This window comes from Triturus cristatus, chromosome 6 (genome assembly GCF_964204655.1).
Source record: "Triturus cristatus chromosome 6, aTriCri1.1, whole genome shotgun sequence".
Classification (NCBI taxonomy): Eukaryota; Metazoa; Chordata; class Amphibia; order Caudata; family Salamandridae; genus Triturus; species Triturus cristatus.
Window position 1 is genome coordinate 1,316,110,935 of NC_140589.1, and position 17,421 is coordinate 1,316,128,355.

The following is a 17,421-nucleotide window of genomic DNA, read 5'->3' on the forward strand; positions in this document are numbered from 1 at the left end:
TCCCGGGCTCACTGTGCCACTGGATTCACGCTATCCTGGCTGAAGAGGGGTAAAACCCCGAAACCAGTCCTAGGATGCGTGTTTCCGGTCCAGGAAGGACCTGGCTTAGCAGTTCGAGCTGGACTGTTCCCATGAGGCACAGGGTGAAGACTGATTTGTATATGGCCAGGTTTAAACTGGGGTGGCATGGTGAGCAAAAGAATGATGGATTTAAACCAGATCTCTTGATTAGGGGCGAATGTTTTGATTTGTTCTGCATTCCGTCCATCAATTGTGTGTCTTTTGCTCAGACTGCTAAACAGCATTGCAGTGCCATACTAATGGCAGCTTGTGCGCTATACACATGCCAAATAATATAAATTAGCTACTGTGGTTAGCTGTACACTTTACTGTACTATGATTCATTTCCATCACTTACTTTTAAATGTTGTGAATATTTGTTTCTAGAGGGTTTCACTTTGCTGTTTTAGAAAAACAAAAATGTGATTGGTGAAAAGCTTTAATTATTCTTATAATTAAGTTATTTCAAGATGGTCCCTCAAGGGGACTTTCACTACAAAATCTGCAGACCTCTCATTAAATGCCCAGAACATCTATACTGACCTTTTCACAACACCCAGACCATGCAGATTAAATATAGTCTCTCCACATAAAACTGAAAGTTCAACACACCACATGGATTCAATGTATCCATACATGTATCATCTAAATCTGGACACCGACAACCCATATACTAATTTGTTATTATTTGTCTCCCCCACCAGAAAAAAATATTGTTAGACACCCACAGATGGTGGGCTATTCATTCATGAATTATTGTACATTGTATGCCTTTTTATTTTGTTCTTTGAGTTTACTTTATAATAAAATCAATACAACTCTATGAATTTAAATTATAAAATGACAGAGGCCTGCAGATACCCTGGTGGGCTCCAAGCACTCCAGAAACCTTCTCATAACAATTGACAAAGTGGCAGTCTCCCAAATTGCAAACAAGAGTGGGAGCAACAACACTGATTTTGGATGAGTTCAAATACATCTGTGACTCACAGACCTTCACATTCTCTTGTGTTTTTGTGGCCTGTCGTCCCTCAAGAAGCCCTGCAGAAGTCACGATCTTCAGACTTCAAGGCCTTCAAGTGTCCCTATGATTTTTAAGGCCTTCAAGTACACTTGTGTGCTCCAAATGCCCCAGAACTTCTGGAACTTCCTTCTTAAAATGTCTGACAAAGTGGCAGTCTCCCTAATCTCAAACAAGGCCACTGGACGCAATACCACTTTCGATGCCTTCAAATACACCAGTGACTGAGATACATTGAAGGACACTTGCAGTTCTGAACCTTGATGTGAACAGGATATTTTTCACCTACAAGGATGCAACTGTAAGGGAAATTGACCTTTCTCCATTCTTCACAGGTTGAAGACTTCTACTCACAAACACATGGTCTGACAAACTCTTCCAAGTGAGAAAGGAACTCAAAGAAGGCATCCCACTTATAACGAACTTGAAAAAAGTGAAAAGATAATACAAATTGACATATTTTCTAATAAGGCAGAATATATGCAAGGTAAAATTAACAACTCACGAACAACCCTAGAAGACTCTTTGAATGGGTGAAATCTAATTCCTTGCAATCTGACACTATTTTTACAGCCATAAAGCATGAGAACTGAAACCACTTCTTAGATTTCTATCCTAACAAATCTCGCTGATTAAGAACTCCATACCCTCCGCAGGAAATACAGCATTAACCACTCATCACTTCATGGTAATCAATGGATCCCTTTTTCAATAATCTCTGACGACAATCAAACTAGCACAATTGTGAATTAAAAACAAAATGTAACTCTCATGATACAGTACTGTTTATTTGCAACAAGAACTTTCATTTGTTCTACAGTCTTTGGTGCCATTTAGTAAATGATTTTCTACATGAGGGAGTCTTTCCCAACTCATTTAAAATTGGTTGGATATTTCAGTATAAAAAACACTGCACACAGATCCAAATTAAAGGTCAGATTTTGAAACAACTACCTAAACATCTTTGCCTAACAAAGGTTCTTAAAAAATGTGCCACTATTCAGCCAAACAGATATTAAAGACAACAATCTACTAGCTCACAATCATTCTGGGTTTAAGAGTGGGTGTAGCACTGAAATCGCCAACCTCAAAATACTTGATGACATGCATACCATACTGGATGATTGCGCCGCCTATCTGTTTAACCGTCTGGCCTTATTGGAAGCTACTGGTACAATTGATAATATCCTCTGGTTTTTGCAGATCCTGGATCCCTTCTTTGGCACTGGGGATGTGGTCTTGAGATGGCACACTTTTTTTTAACAATTCATCATCATTTTCATCAAAAGCTGCCTGTGTAACATGCAAAGTCACACAAGTCTCAAGTGTAGCCTTTTTACCTGAATTTTAATCTGTTGAGAATATTTACAGAGGATTCCGGGTGGCCATTTAACAATATGCAAACGACTACCAGCTCTACATGAAGATCTCTTCTTCTCTTCAAATGTTGCTACCCTTAAGAGTTGTCTGCAGAAGATACAAACCTGAATGACTGACAATCTCCTCATTGTAAACCCAGAGAAAAGTGAGTATCACTTAATGAAACATCAATATGACTCTAAATTAATAACGTATGGCTTACTGAACTTACTCAAGAGGACTTTTGTCCTCTTGTGGCTCCCATGCTTGCATTTTAAAACAAAGTAAGGCAACACACATGCTTGTAATGTGGTGTTTTCAAGCCTCCATCCTACTGGCAGATTCCTCTTTATCTGAGATAATGGCCAGCAGGGGGTAATTTTTTTGATCTCTTAAATGCACACAATTAATCTTTCCATAGCTTAACAAGGTGTGAAAGCAGGAAAGAAAGGCATTAACAAAACTCATTTAACTGTTCAAAAAATACAACCTACACATTTTATTTACTCAGTTAAATAAGCTTAAAATGTTATTTGCCTGTCAAGATGTCCCACCTGCAAGTATCTGGTATCCTGTTTTTTTTTATTTTTCGCTCTTGCTTCACACTATTCTAGTGTGCACGCAAAGCCCTAGGCTGGTCCTTTGACATGCATGTGATCCTCGACCTTTCCTGCGACCTGGAGGGTTGCACCAATCATGTCCTCGTTTATTGACACACTTCTGTCCCTGTTGTGGGTTTAGCTTGCAGAATGGTGTTGCCAGCATTCAGTGTTTATTTAATCCATAGCTGTGACTTAAAACTTTTTACCTGTGACCCTGTAGGGATGGCCTACCAGCAGCCGCTCCTCCACTATGTAGGTGTGTGGCCTCCCTGCCAGCTACCTCTAAACGGGAGGAATGGGAAAATAAAATGATAATAAACACGTTTAGATATTACTTTATTTTTCCTTTCCTGGTGAATATTTGGGGGCGGGGCCATGGGGATAACAGGCTGCAAAAGGAGTGATAAGTCATGTGCACTGAAGCTGTCTCCAACCCGAACTGCGTTGCTGGGTTGGAGACAGCAGGCACAGACTCCCAGTCTCACTGGGAGCACAAATTAATTGTGCTCAGGCCAATTCTCACACGGCCCTGACACTGCATCTAGCAGTATGAGAGCAGCGTCAGGATTGGCCTCATTGAAGTCTGGGAGCCTGTGCTTGCAGAGGGGAGGAGCAGAAGAGCGTGATGTGGCCGGCTGCTGGTAAGTTATTTTTGTAAAAAGAAAAAAAATTACTTTGTCATTTGTCGTCTGTTGTCCCCCATCCCCTCCCCCGCCACTCTTTGACAACACCAGCACTACTGAGGTCTACTGTTCCACTTGTATATAGTACACATCTATGAGCTAACCCAAATCCTAGCACTAACAAACCAAATGTATGTTCTTCATGTTTGTGTATGTGACCTGTGTGGTACATGCGGAATGGTTGAGGGAGCCTGAGTAATGGAGACATATGGGTTCTATTTTGGAAGCCCCTGGCTTGTTCCTGTGCACAAAATGGAGGTGAGTTATTTTCCCAGGCAGCAGAAGTGTATCGGTGACTGTCCTGAAAATGGAAGGAGGAGACCTAGACACTGAGGTTGGGACAGAGGAGACAAGGCTCCTTTAGAAATTCAATTAGGCCTTTATCTACGAGGACCTGCTGATCAATCTATGTGTATTGGGCCATATAGTAGATGGAAGGGTGGGCCTGTGATCTCTGTTGTAAAGGTGAAGGAGACCCCATTAGTTGAAGCCAGTCTTGTGTATCTTACCTGATTAATGCTCAGGGTGGCCATTAATACCCAGGCAAAGAAAGCCCACAACTCTTTGAGTCTCTGATATGGATGCTTCAAGTTGGAGACTACCCGGCGATGAAGAGCATTACTCTACACAAAGGCTGTGTCTGGAAGTTCAGGCTGGACTGTCCCATTGGAGAAGGATCAAGACTCATTTGCATATGGGTGGGTCCAAACTGAGGTGGCATGGAGTGCAAATAATGATGGACTGCGATGCAGCCCCAATTAATTACGAGTGGCCGAGATTGATTCAAGCGTTCCATTCATCACTTTAAGTATAACTTAGTGTCACCCTAAGTGGGACGGGTATGCCCAGATGTGGGTCTCATGCACACTTTGTCACTGGAAACAAGCTATACCTGGCTGATGAGCCCTAACCAGGGTGAAACCAGCCCTAGGTTGCTTGTGTTCTGATCTTGGGAGGTCCTGGTCTGGCAGTTCAGACAGGACTGTTCCCATTGCATATGTTTTGGTGCAAATGGAGGTGGGATGGTGTGCAAAATAACGATGGACTGGGATGCGGTTTCAAGTAATTACCAGTGGCTGAGATTGATTTAAGCATTTCATCCCTCAGTTTTTTGTACACTTTAGTGTGTCAGGAAAGCAGCCTGGAAAGGAAACCTAAAAGAAGGATCACCACTTCCCGGTTCAGAAAGTGCTAGAATGAATATCCACTTCTGTTGTCTATTTTAACTTTATAATAGTAGGAGTCACAGACCCACTTGTTGTTCCAGTTCCAAGCTCTCTTTGAGCAAGGAAGGGAGTGCCCTGCAGAGTATTCTGAGGACTGCTGGGCAACCAAAGCATGGCTGCCAGGTTTCGATAGTTGATGGGTACATCACCTGAAGTCTTGCCTGCAAGGAAGAAGCCGTTCCTCTGACCTGAAGCACCCAAAACCTAACCGGCCTTCTGAGATAGGTAAAAAGCCTACAAATCCTACAGTAGGTGTGTCTCTCAAGAGAGAACCAGAAGCAGCTTGACCCCAGGGATGACTGGGTCTGCCAGAACAGGTAGACTGAGGAGAGTAATATGCAGACCCTGAAGAGCTTAGGCGCAGTCTCTTCGTACAAATGGATTCATGTAGGAACCTCAACTTAAATTGTGCCTAATGCATCGAAGATTTGTGACCAAGCCCACGGTGCCACTTCATCAAACAACTGGGCCTGAGCAAACTGTGATGCTGCATTGAAGAACTGTGTCCGAGCAGACTGTGCCACCGCATTGAAGAACTGTGCTCAAGAGGATTGTTGCGCTGCATCAAAGAACTATGTCCTAGTAGACTGTGCCACTTAATCAAGAAACTGCCCGAGGTTAATTACAGTGCATAACACACTCAGTAGCGGCTCCTCCGTTAAGGCGGATCAGCATCGCCCCAATGCTTTAACTCCTTGCATGCCCGCCCCTTTCCCCGCCCAGTGCCGCGCTTTGTATTAGCGGGCGGAGTTCATGACGAGCTGGACTCGTCATGGGCAAAGCGCCACCGCAGCCCATGACGAGTCCAGCTCGTCATGGGCACTGAAGGGGTTAAAGCAGTACAATATAAAAAAAATAAAATTTTAATAACTGAAGTTATTATCATTTTATTTTTAGTATTCCAGTTGCCGTCAGGTTCGGGCAGGCATGGCTGGCCTCCCCGCGTCACAGGGAGGAGTGGCTGATGCTGCACCTAAAGTGAGCTTTGTTTGGCCGGCCGGCTCGGCCGGCCAAACAGTCATGCACACTTTGCATGTTCTCCATTCAGGCTGCGCAGAACATGCCAAGGCTTCCACTCCCCCTCTGAGCGCTGGTTTCACGGCGCTCATACCAATCACAACGCTGCTATCAGCAGCGTTGTGATTGGCTTTGGGAGTCTCAAAACCTGGGGGCTTCCTGTTCCTGGGAGGAGAGGCGGCGGCTTACGACGGCATCCAGCAAGTACATTTTCTTTTTTAATTTAATTCCTAACCTCTCCCCACCTTCCCCCGCCTCACCGCATCGGTCCCCTACCAGCCACCACCACACGCTGCGCCAAAGGCAGACCATGTCGCTGACCTCTAACCTAGAGGGTCCAAACAATGTATCTTACCCGAGTCTAGAAGTGAATTTGTTGACAACCGGAGACCTGTATCATCACTAGGCAAGCGTCTCTCCTTGCCGCATGGCCACCTGAACTGTGTGTGACAAATGTGCAGTCTGGGGGGCACTTAGGATCACAAATCTCATGCTAAATGTATCTCAAATAATTGTCTTTCAGTTTATGTATCAGTGATTATACTAACTTCACTAGTTCTAAATACACATGACATCGTTAAGATAGCGTAGCTTCTGAAGCTTCTAAAAAATTCTGTTCATGTATTTTATATTTATTGGAACATCAAATCTGTACAGTATTTAATGTTACATGATTAAATGTTTATAAATGTATAGGTTATGCTTTAAAAATTGACTCACTTGACTCAAATATTTACTTTTTATTGCTCAGAGATGGGTTGAAGTATGTGTGTGTATGGTTAAGAAATAAACACATGTTGCACTCATAAAGTTATATTCTTATATGTAGCAAAGAGTGCATCTCAGCCTTGTCTGTACAATAAGCTAATTCCCTTCTACAAGAGGGATGTTACAAGGGGGTGACATCACTGAATGTGACGTTGCTAAGTGAGGGGGCAACCTGATTAACAAGAGACTGTAATTCATTTAAAATATATTAAGCCATTAACAGTAAATACGGACGCAGACATGCAACGAATTGCAGAGTTTATTCTAATTTTCAATATTGTATTTTGTTTACTTCAGCCATCCTTTGTACTGCATGCACGCTACTCACCTTCTGTGAATCTTGCAGCAACATTTCTCTCTTTATTGAGATTGTATTTTTAAGGTGAAAATGCAATGTCAGGGCTGTAACTAAGCAACAGGTGACTTCTAGGCATCAGATGCCTGCGGTGTACCTAGCTCGCCGCCGAAGAACGGAACTAACAAGAACGCGAATGGTATTCTCCCGTGTCCTTTTCATTGCACATGCCTACAGACCGAGGAATCAGCTGGACACGATCAACAGAACCACCCCCGTCACTGAAGGTGCACACGGAGGAACGGAGAAATGGGGCTTTAGTCAACCAATCAACGCTTCGCTTAGAACGTGTCACAATTTCCTGCAAAGACAGAGCTGCACAGCAAAGACTACAGTGGAAGTAGAACATTTTTCGAGTCTGCACTGGGGATTTCGCCAATATCGTAGCCATCTTGCAATTGAAGCAGTACTGTGTTTTTTCGTAGAAAGATTAAGACATGCACTTTAAAGAAATGACATAGGTAAAAACGGAAGCTTTCAGGAATATAACACTTCAATTTACGCTTACTGATTTAAATTACATTTGAAAAAAGCAACAGTTATTTAATAAGGTTGTTAACAGTGTGCCTCGATGCGGAGTGTAATTGCTAAAAATCCATTAGGACCTATCCACGAATTGGAGCCGAAGAGCTTATATCTCAGAGAGAAACGAGGGCCGGAGTGTTTTTTTTTTTATATATAACTCGGCTACAAAGCAATGGGTAACAAGAATAAATACCCATACATGCCAATATTTCAGAACAGGAATTTTGGATATGTGGGAAAAAAACGGAGAAATGTATTTCCCCCCTTGACTTCTATTGAAGCAGAGGCAATTTCAGGTGAGATACACCCAAAATAACGTATTTTTTTGCTTCACAAATCGGGAGTCCCTCGCCTGAATCGGGTCTGTTGGCATGTATGAATAGGTTAGTAAATCTGCTCTGGTGTGCTTGTCGCCGACAGTGACAGCTTATGAGTGACAGTTGTATGATTTCATTGTGCGCATGAGTGACATTCTGTTGCCAAATTGTGACACTTTGAGTGACACTTTCTCATGAGCAGATGAAATCAATAGGCAGTATTTGAGTACCTCTCAGTGCATTTTCGGGGGTTGGCATCCATATGTATCACACAATCACTCCCATTCTCACCTTAATAACACTATGTTCAGCATTTTCTAGCTCCTCTTAGCTCCTTCTGTCCTTTTTCTCCCCACATCTTTTTGAAATCCTCCACCCGTCTGAATATCTCACACAGCATCTTTTTCCTTATTATCCTCTTTTTACTCTGCTTTTTTGAATGCACCTTCTATTTTGCTGGCTGCCCCGGGCCCACAAAGGGGGCCCTCCTAAGAGGGCGGCCCCCTTAGTGCCATATGATGGGACACGAGTCAGCCGCCCAGTGTCTGGCATCCCTATGGGTCCACATGCCCACGTCACTTCTGGGCAGGAGTGGGCGAGGTACATATACCTCTCCCACCCACTGGTCGCCCTCTTTTCCTGCTGCCCTGACGCCGTGGTTCGTTGCTGCCCTTGACGCCGTTTGGTTCATCCTGGTCTGGCGTCGGGTTTTCTTGATCCGGCGAGTGTCTCAACTGGGTCGTGCTCGGCGGGGGTTTCAGTCCCCCGACACGGTTTGATGTCCCCGAGCCTACCTGGCCTGGCTGTGTGCTGTGTTGTGGGAGCAGCTGGGTCGGGCACGGCATAATGGCGTGGCTCGGGGGGTGGGCAGTGGGGTAGTGAGAGTAGCGCCGAGTGTTGGTGCGAGCCCCAGAGGGGCCGTTGGCAGGGTAGCCATGCCTACATAGTTGGGGGACAGGAGGCGTGGTGTGCCGGGTCCCGTGTATTCCATGTGTGTCCAGCTGGACACGCGGTATGCGTCGCTTCCGGGCCGGAATGTCGTTCATCCTTGGTGGTTCAGGGTGAATTGTGTTGCGTGCTAGTCGCGGGTCCGCAACATTGAGTACGAAACAAGCACTGCTTTGGAAGTGCTGGGGCCCAGCGCAAGGACTGCATGCACCACCTGTGCTAGACCAAATGTGCTGAACTTAGAAGTTCACAATTGTGTCTAAGAGTTAGTTGACCTAACACTCTGAACATGCTGACCCACAGCTGTAATATTTTGTATTGTATTGTATTGTACTCACCGGGGCTCCCTGGTGGGCCCAGGGGGTGTGGATAATGAGCGACGCGAGGGGAGCCCCTCACTGTTCCCGGTCCCTTTCCAATTCTTGGCCGGAGGAAGTGACCCCTTCGCGGGGTTTCCTATTCTCGGCTCCGGTAAAGTGATCGCGCTGATCCCATCATGGGCGGAGTGAGGCGGCCTGTGCTGCTGCGATCCCCGACCGCTCACAGACCCGTTGCAGCGGGGGGGGGGCTCCTGATCCCCTCCCCCCTTTTTTACCACCTTTTCACAGCGGTAGAACCCTCCGGCCGTGGAGGGGGTCTAGGCTCCGGAGAGATGGGGGGGGGGACAGCGGGGACCCGGCTCCCTCCTCCGAGTCCTCCTTTACCCAGGTTTTGTGGTGCTAGGTTGGAGGGCCGGTGGATTCGGGGAAGCGTGGGGAGAGCGGCAAGCGCGTGGCTCCCCCTCCCACGTTCTATGCTCACTGGCGCCCACCGCGCGGTCTCCTGTTGCCTGAGTTTCTCTGGTGCGAGCTCCCTTGGCCAGCGTAGGTGCAGGAGGAGCAGGCAACATGTTGCCACCGATGTTTAATGATTTGATTTCAGGTAGCTCTACATATTTAAGCATGCCGTTCGAGTGAGCAGCTTGCAATGGCAACGCTGGGTTTTGACGAACTGTGCTGCATGGGGTGGCAGTCGGGAGGGGCAAGGTTGCTGCGCCGCGTCCCGGGACACATTGGTGCCCCCCCAGCTGGTGGGCCTGGTCTCCGAATGGAGGCGTGGGTTCTAATTCAACCCTGACAATATTCTTTACCGTGGGATGCACGACGGTGTTGCCGGGGGAGGGGGCGCGTTGCACTTCCCACACCCCCCCATCACTCTACAAAGGGGCATTGCGGCGTGGTTGCCCGAGAGGGCGGGGCTGCCTGCATTCTGGCCAGGCCAGAAATGGGACCCGCAGGCCCTTTAGGCACCTCACGGGCAGAAACGGCACAGAGCCCGGGGTCACCCCACCAGTCCGGTGGTCAAATTGCTCATGAGTACTTGTGAAGTGGGTTCCGGCCTGCACATTCACAAGAGTAAGGCCGAGTGGCGGCACTGCAGGATTCTCGGTGTGGTTTACCATCATTCACGCCGAGGCATCACGCCTGCCAGCGGTGTCGTTTTCCTGGGTTGGAAGTACCGCAGGCATCTTGCAGAGCAAAGAGCGTCGGGTGACACAATGTTAGTAGTTATAAAGTGCCACTTGCCTTGTGAAGTACTTTGGATTGCGCTGAATAATGCAAGAGTAAAAGAGACATAGGTCCCAATCTCATGTTTTCTTGTTTCTGTTCAGTTGTTATGAAATAAGGGGAACGACTTACAATGAAAGGCAGCGGCCACCTAAACTATATCGAACCTCACACAGTAGGCCTACGCTCAACTCCTGATGATATCTGAGATACATGTATAGCGATTGCCGAAAGCTGTTACACTACTTCTAGTGTGCCAAATTTCCTTTTTCCCTTTTGTTGTACACAAGTCAATATGCTTCCTTGCCATACCGTCGGACCACGAGACACAGCAAGGAACTGTAAAGTGAAATTGATTTGTTGACATGGAAAGACATTTAGTTTCATGGAGTAGCATCTCAGTTGAGGCATTTCTACAATTAGCTTTATTGGCTCTTATATTAAATCTTCTATCGCTACGACCGTAAGAAGAAACATGATTAGGATTGTGCCCGATTGAGGTAGCCAGGATGCTGTTCTCTGTGTATTTGAATTGAGGGATTGCGGTTTGTGGCGTAGACTGCGCTGACTCTGGGCCCTAGGGGCATATGGTTTGCCCCTGGCGGTGCCCTGTTGCCCTGATTGATCATGCCCCTCATGCCTTTGGTTTGCATCTGCATGTTTCCCTCATGTGGGGGGGCAGACACTGGGGCTTGCAGCTCGGTCGGGGGCCCAGGCACCAATTGGTATTTGTGGGAGAGGAAGTGGGCCAGGCATATGCACCAGGCCGGGCGAAGGAGCGGGCAGGACTCCTCTAGTCACCGACTCCTGCAAGAGGTTTAGCAGGGAAAGTCTGTCGGTTGCCATTGTTCTCCTTCGGATCAGGGAGTCCGGTTCCAGGTAGCTGGGGCTGGAGTTTGGGACCTTGTTCTGGAGCATTCTTCCAGGCCTGGGGCTTGGGGGTGTCTCGGCTTGTGCAGTGGAGGGGATCGGCCTGGACGTGACCTCGACTGGCAGGGGCATGAGGCTGCCAGGCTAAGTATCCCGCATTTAGTCTGGCGGTGCGATAGGGGGGTTTTAGGTGCTGCACGTTTGCAGCAGGGGAACAGTTAAACAGCGGGTTGGGCTGTGGCCTTGTAAAAACGTACCTACTTGTTTTGTCCTCCTCAAATACTTTTGCAACTCAACCTGAAAGGTCCATTATTTAAATACGGGTTGCTGGTGCAACCAGGGCGGCAATGAGGATGAAGTGTCTTCTTTACCTCCCCTTTGTTCGCTCTAGTCTCCAGTCCAAGGTTTGATAAATTAAGTACATGAGGACTTCACATGACCGGTAATATAACTTAGGTCTGTCTTACCTCGGTTTGGAAAAGTTAAAGAAAGGAGTGGCCCCTCGGGACACCCCCCATTAAGTTGTACATTGGATTTACAGGTAAAGATTCTCAAACCTAGGCAGGGTTTATAGACAATTGCCAACGTGGAAATCGTTCGCCCAGGCTTCAGTATTGATACTTTTGGCTCTGGTGGTTTACGGGTTAAAAGGTTTGCACTTCTTGCTCCAAAGCAACGGTTTCCACTCATAAGCACGGCTTTGAACTTCACCCTGTACACTCGTTGTAGTGCAGCTGTGTTGGGTATTACGAGGCTCGGTCATTGCAAGTACGCCTCCCTCGTCATCTCCAATATAGTACCACAGTCTTGGGGAAAAGAATGTTGCTAGCTTCTTATGTTAACACATTGTCCTAATGGCGCAACTCTGGCTTGTGTGCCACCTTGTTACTAGAGATCGTAGCCGCCCACGTTAGGATGGAAAATTATGGCCCCACTGGATGCCAGTTTCTCAGGTTCGGCGCCTGAGCATGCAAAGGATTGTTTGTAGGACAGGGTCGGTCATCTGAACAATGAGGGGAAAAATAACTTGGCGGGGATCTAATGCTGACCCGGCGTGCCGTCCAAATGTCACACAGGTATGCTTTTTATGTGGGTCGCCCTAGGCAGTGCTTGAAGAGAAAAGGAATATCGCAGGCAGTCTGACACAGGGCCGGCTCTGGGGCGGTCCGACTGGTGCCACCACACCGGGTGCTGACTTAACGGGGTGCCTGTTCGGTGTTTGCTAGTTTATATTGTGCTTAAAAGCACCTGCTACCCCGTTTCTGGCACCTAGCAATGTTCATGCAGCAATTAAAATGTCAAGGAAACTCGGGAGATTAATGTTCTTACAGGCGAGATCGGAGTTTTGTCTAATAGAAGTTTTGACACGAGTAAGTTTTGATTCTTGGTTAGTTAGTGGTCGGTTATGGCCGGGCCCGGCGAGTATGGGTTAATCTTTCTCACCTCTGGGTTGAGGCATGTGGTCAGGACATGTGAATGAGGGGTTTGGACCTTTATTGTAAGTGCACGTAACATCATTGTCGTGGGTGTCATGAGTGCCGTTAGTCTAAGAACCCCTTGCCTCACACCTGTACTTCCTCCTCAACCTGCCAGTGCAGACAATTCTGATTCAGTAGGCTTGGGTGTTTGCTGGCAACGTCTTTGGGCCAGCTACGGGCTTGGGAGCTAAGCTCCAGGCACAACATTTGTTTTCAACTTGACCACAGACAGACTAGTAGAGGCGGGCAGGTACTGGCTAGCCACTGATGCCACTAGGGAACATGACTGACTTGTGGGCTGCTGTTGAATGTTAGGGATACCCAATTTCACAATAAATGTGAGCTCACCTAGGGAATGATTTGGTTGGTCATTTAATGTCAGCTTCTAGCAAGTTTGAAGGCCACAGATTCAATGGGACGTTGCACATTCCTTTTGCCTTCGAAATAGGTAAACCTTCATTGGCAGGGCTCACTGCTGTAATCAGCATGTGAATTAAAGGCTGGTTTAGTGAAAACAAAAACACTGCCTGGACCTGCAATATACAGCTCAACCTCTAGCCTTGCTGTAGGGGAAAGGCTAGGCGTGGATGATATTCATGGAGGCGATGACAGAAGAGGGTGTACTGAGCAGCACCCACTTCACGGGGTGGGCTTAACTTTGCATGCTACCCTGTATTGGTTACTGACTTGGGGTTAGCAGGAATCTGTATCTGGCATCTTAGTACACGCAGACCGTGTGGGGGGGGCTGCACAGACATGGGGTTTCTCAGGGGAATGGGTTCTCCCCCATTCAGGAGCCGGAAGCAACACAGGGTGACATAGCCCACATGGCGGCACAGAACCTAATTTTAGGGACCTCGGCTAGCTTCCCCTCCCCTCCAAATGGCAGAGGGGCGTACAGTTCCTCATTTGTTGTCTATACCTAGGAAAGATCTGATGGCCACCCTTTCCAGCCTTCTATTTGTAATTTCCCATGATGGGCCGGCAACTACACAAGGTCATCTAGATCAATTAGTTTGGGGCATCTACATCGCACCGATCTTTCTGTGGGGCGCAATTTAAATTCATCACCCAAAGCCATCCGCTGACTCCTGGGAGGGTAGATCCCCTGCGTATTCACCCCTAGCGAAAGACCACAGATCACATTCAGACGGCAGCAAAGTTATTGTCCTGTCGGATAAACGGTCCCCTATAAACTTACAGGACGTAAGGTCAAGGCTATCTAGGGTGGCAGGCGCAGGAAGGGCAATGCGGCGCTTAGCGTTAGACTCGCCCAGCAGCAGTATGTCCATTTGGGGGGCTCTGATATTGACTCACAGGCAGGCCACCAAGCAAGCTGGACCAAGTACCTAGGTCACGCGCATTAGGCTAAGGTGTCCAGTGGAATCACATAATGGGGGACCGCACCAGGACATGAAACTGCACAGGTTAGATTCTGACGTAATGTTGCTGCACCTGATATTGTGTACTGCGACAGGCATTTCCCTACGGCCTCTTGTTTAGACACACCAGTAGCTGGGCAGGCACGGACTGTGTGGAGGATGGCCACAAAGGTATATCAGCCTGGGGCGGCCAAGCTAGCAAGACAGTTTCACACTCTTCTCTAACGGGAGCACGTTTGGGGAAACAATGGGTGGTGCTTGCTATTTGGGCAGAGGACAGGAGGTTCAAAGAGCTTTCCAGGGTCCCCTTGGCTTATCCAAATGATCAATGCACAGGATGGAGGGGATTATAATGGCCTCGCTGTTGGCATCATTGAATAACTACAAGGTACTACAGATAGGGAGCATATCAACTACTCAGGGGATGTGTTTCTCAAGAGGATCTGATACACGAGAGTCTAAGGCCTTACTGACACTTAGCATAACAGTCCAGTGCACTGCACATGGTGTGAAGAATAGGCTAAGTCCTGTGTCAATTTATGTTTCCTTCTGTTCCTTTTGAAGAAGATGGGGTTTCACCTGTCAAAACGTGGGCATGGACTTGTTTGCTGGACTGGGGAGAGGCCCTGGTATCAGCTGGATGTAGGTAAAGATGCCTACCCTTGTCCAGAGTGGGCATGGATGTGTTTTGCTGGACCTGGGAGAGGCCCTGGAATCAGCAAGCTGTATGTAAAGATGCTTAGGTGTGATGGAGCAAGGTTTCATAAAGAAGAAACTTGCTCGGATGCATTCCTCTCAAATAACATGTAACACTTTAATCAACCTGTTTGTGAATACTAATAATTGCATTACACACATTATACTGTATCTAGGGGACGCTTGCCTATGTGTATTACTAACCAGTAACCCGAGTGTCATTAAAATGGCTGACAAAACGCGGGAATTTCACAGCGCATGCATCTACTGCATCCAGTGGTATGACGTTTTCTATGCTTGGAGGGAAACTTTTGCAGCTGCGCAATAGCGTTTAAAATGACCACTTGAAACTCACATGTTAATGCGCATGTTTCTGCTTAACCTAAACTTAAAAGTTCTACTAATTGCTAATGCGAAAGATATAAATAAGTAAATGGGATCAGAGTAGAAATGGGTGGTATACAGTGAATTCATTTATTTTCTCATTCTAACATGTCTTTCTCTGATTTTATTATTAGTTCGTATTTGGGCCTCAGAGGGTGACTGAAATCCCTACCCCACTTGGTCTGTGTGCACGCGCACTAAATCCTGCCCGGAACCATGATGACACCGTTGAAACCCAGCCAAGGTCAAACTGGGAAGATTCTCATGAGAACTTAACCCATCGACCCGGACAAGAGCCACAAATATTACAAATTGTATAAATTGTGTTGATTGTAATATGAAATGCGGGTGGGAATAAAGCTTTGGGTAAGTAAATTAAGGCGCGGGAACATAGAACAAAGAACCTAAGTAAAATATTACATTTAATATGGTGTGATGAACTCCCCTCCTTGTCCTGTCCAATCAGAAATAGGGGATTCATGATATTGAAACATTTGGGGGTGGTACACGAACACAGAATAGTATAATTGAGGTAAGTCAGTTAGAGATCTGTCAGACCCGTCTTGCCGACTCGTCACAGACCCGACACGTATGCTGCCACAGACTCTGTCCGAGACGCTGTCTCAGACCCTGCAGATGCCAGAGACCCTGCTCGAGTGACCAAAATACTGATCGATAATCTAATCATCTTGAAGGGGAATTGCAGAAGAAAGATCGAGGAGAGTAGTGCCAGAGAGGGGTGCGACGCTGGCGTTGCACTTAGAAGAGGTCACCTTCCCAGTTCTGAACCTGCCCTGATCCTCTGTCTTCCACCTGGCCCATCTTCAAGGAGTTGGGTTTATTTATCACCTTAGGTGAATATAATTCTGTGGCATCTGTCCTTGTAACTGCTCTCTGTTTTTCTCCTTTTTTCAGGTACTGTCATCATGACTGTCAGCTACCCTTGACCCTTGGGTAGGTCGCTCCCCCACCGCTGCTGCTCCGCCTGCCCTGACTGCTCCTGCTGCTGCCTCCATCTGATCGGCACAGATTCTCCTCGGTCTCACCGCCTAGCCCCCTTGACTGCCTGTGCCCCTTGCCTTCTGTACCCCCGTGCGCCTGCCCTCGCCCCCTCATTTTCTGTTCCCCATGTGCCTGCTGATTGTTTTATTTCATTTTTATACTTTTGCGAGCTCTCCGGGCTCGTTGCTCCGAAGCTGCCTCCTGTGCAGGCCCGCCCCCGGATCCAATTGGCTGCCCTCACCTCCCGCCTCCCTGCTGACCCCTCCTACCCTGCCCTCATATGGCGGCCGCTGCGCGGCGGAGTCAGCGACCCTTGACCCTTGACCCTTGGGTAGGTCACTCCCCCACCGCTGCTGCTCCTCCTCCCCTGACTGCTCCTGCTGCTGCCTCCTTCATCTGATCGGCGCAGATTCTCCTCGGTCTCACGGCCTAGCCCTCTTGACTGCCTGTGCCCCTTGCCTTCTGTACCCCCGTGTGCCTGCCCTCTCCCCCATATTTTCTGTTCCCCGTGTGCCTGCTGATTGTTTTATTTCATTTTTACACTTTTGCGAGCTCTCCGGGCTCGTTGCTCCGACGCTGCCTCCTGTGCGGCCCCGCCCGTGGATCCCATTGGCTGCCCTCACCTCCTGCCTCCCTGCTGACCCCTCCTACCCTCCTGCCCTCATATGGTGGCCGCTGCGCAGCGGAGTCAGCGACCCTTGACCCTTAGGTAGGTTGCTCCCCCACCGCTGCTGCTCCGCCTGCCCTGACTGCTCCTGCTGCTGCCTCCTTCATCTGATCGGCGCAGATTCTCCTCGGTCTCACCGCCTAGCCCCCTTGACTGCCTGTGCCCCTTGCCTTCTGTACCCCTGTGTGCCTGCCCTCTCCCCCTTATTTTCTGTTCCCTGTGTGCCTGCTGATTATTTTATTTCATTTTTACACTTTTGCGAGCTCTCTGGGCTCGTTGCTCCGACGCTGCCTCCTGTGCTGCCCCGCCCCCGGATCCCATTGGCTGCCCTCACCTCCCGCCTCCCTGCTGACCCCTCCTACCCTCCTATGGCGGCCGCACGAAGCGGGCACGCCAAAGGCGCGCCAAAGGCGTGCCGATGTTAAGCCCGTCTGCGCCAGGACCCCTGGTCCCCTGCGACACCAGACCACCTGCCTGGTCTACGACACCACCACCCTCCACGCACTCAACACCG

The 17,421-nt window shown here is 48.1% G+C and overlaps 1 protein-coding gene across 1 annotated transcript in view; it reads right to left on the bottom strand.

The window, feature by feature from the left end:
• LOC146821360 (uncharacterized) overlaps window positions 1-7,228 on the bottom strand; it is a 450,624-nt gene extending 443,396 nt beyond the window's left edge. The window contains exon 1 of the mRNA XM_085609832.1: window positions 7,065-7,228. Within this exon, the coding sequence (XP_085465958.1) occupies window positions 7,065-7,088 (24 nt within the window). The 5' untranslated portion in view covers window positions 7,089-7,228. The remainder of the gene's footprint in view (window positions 1-7,064) is intronic.
• Between the last annotated feature and the right edge of the window lie 10,193 nt (window positions 7,229-17,421).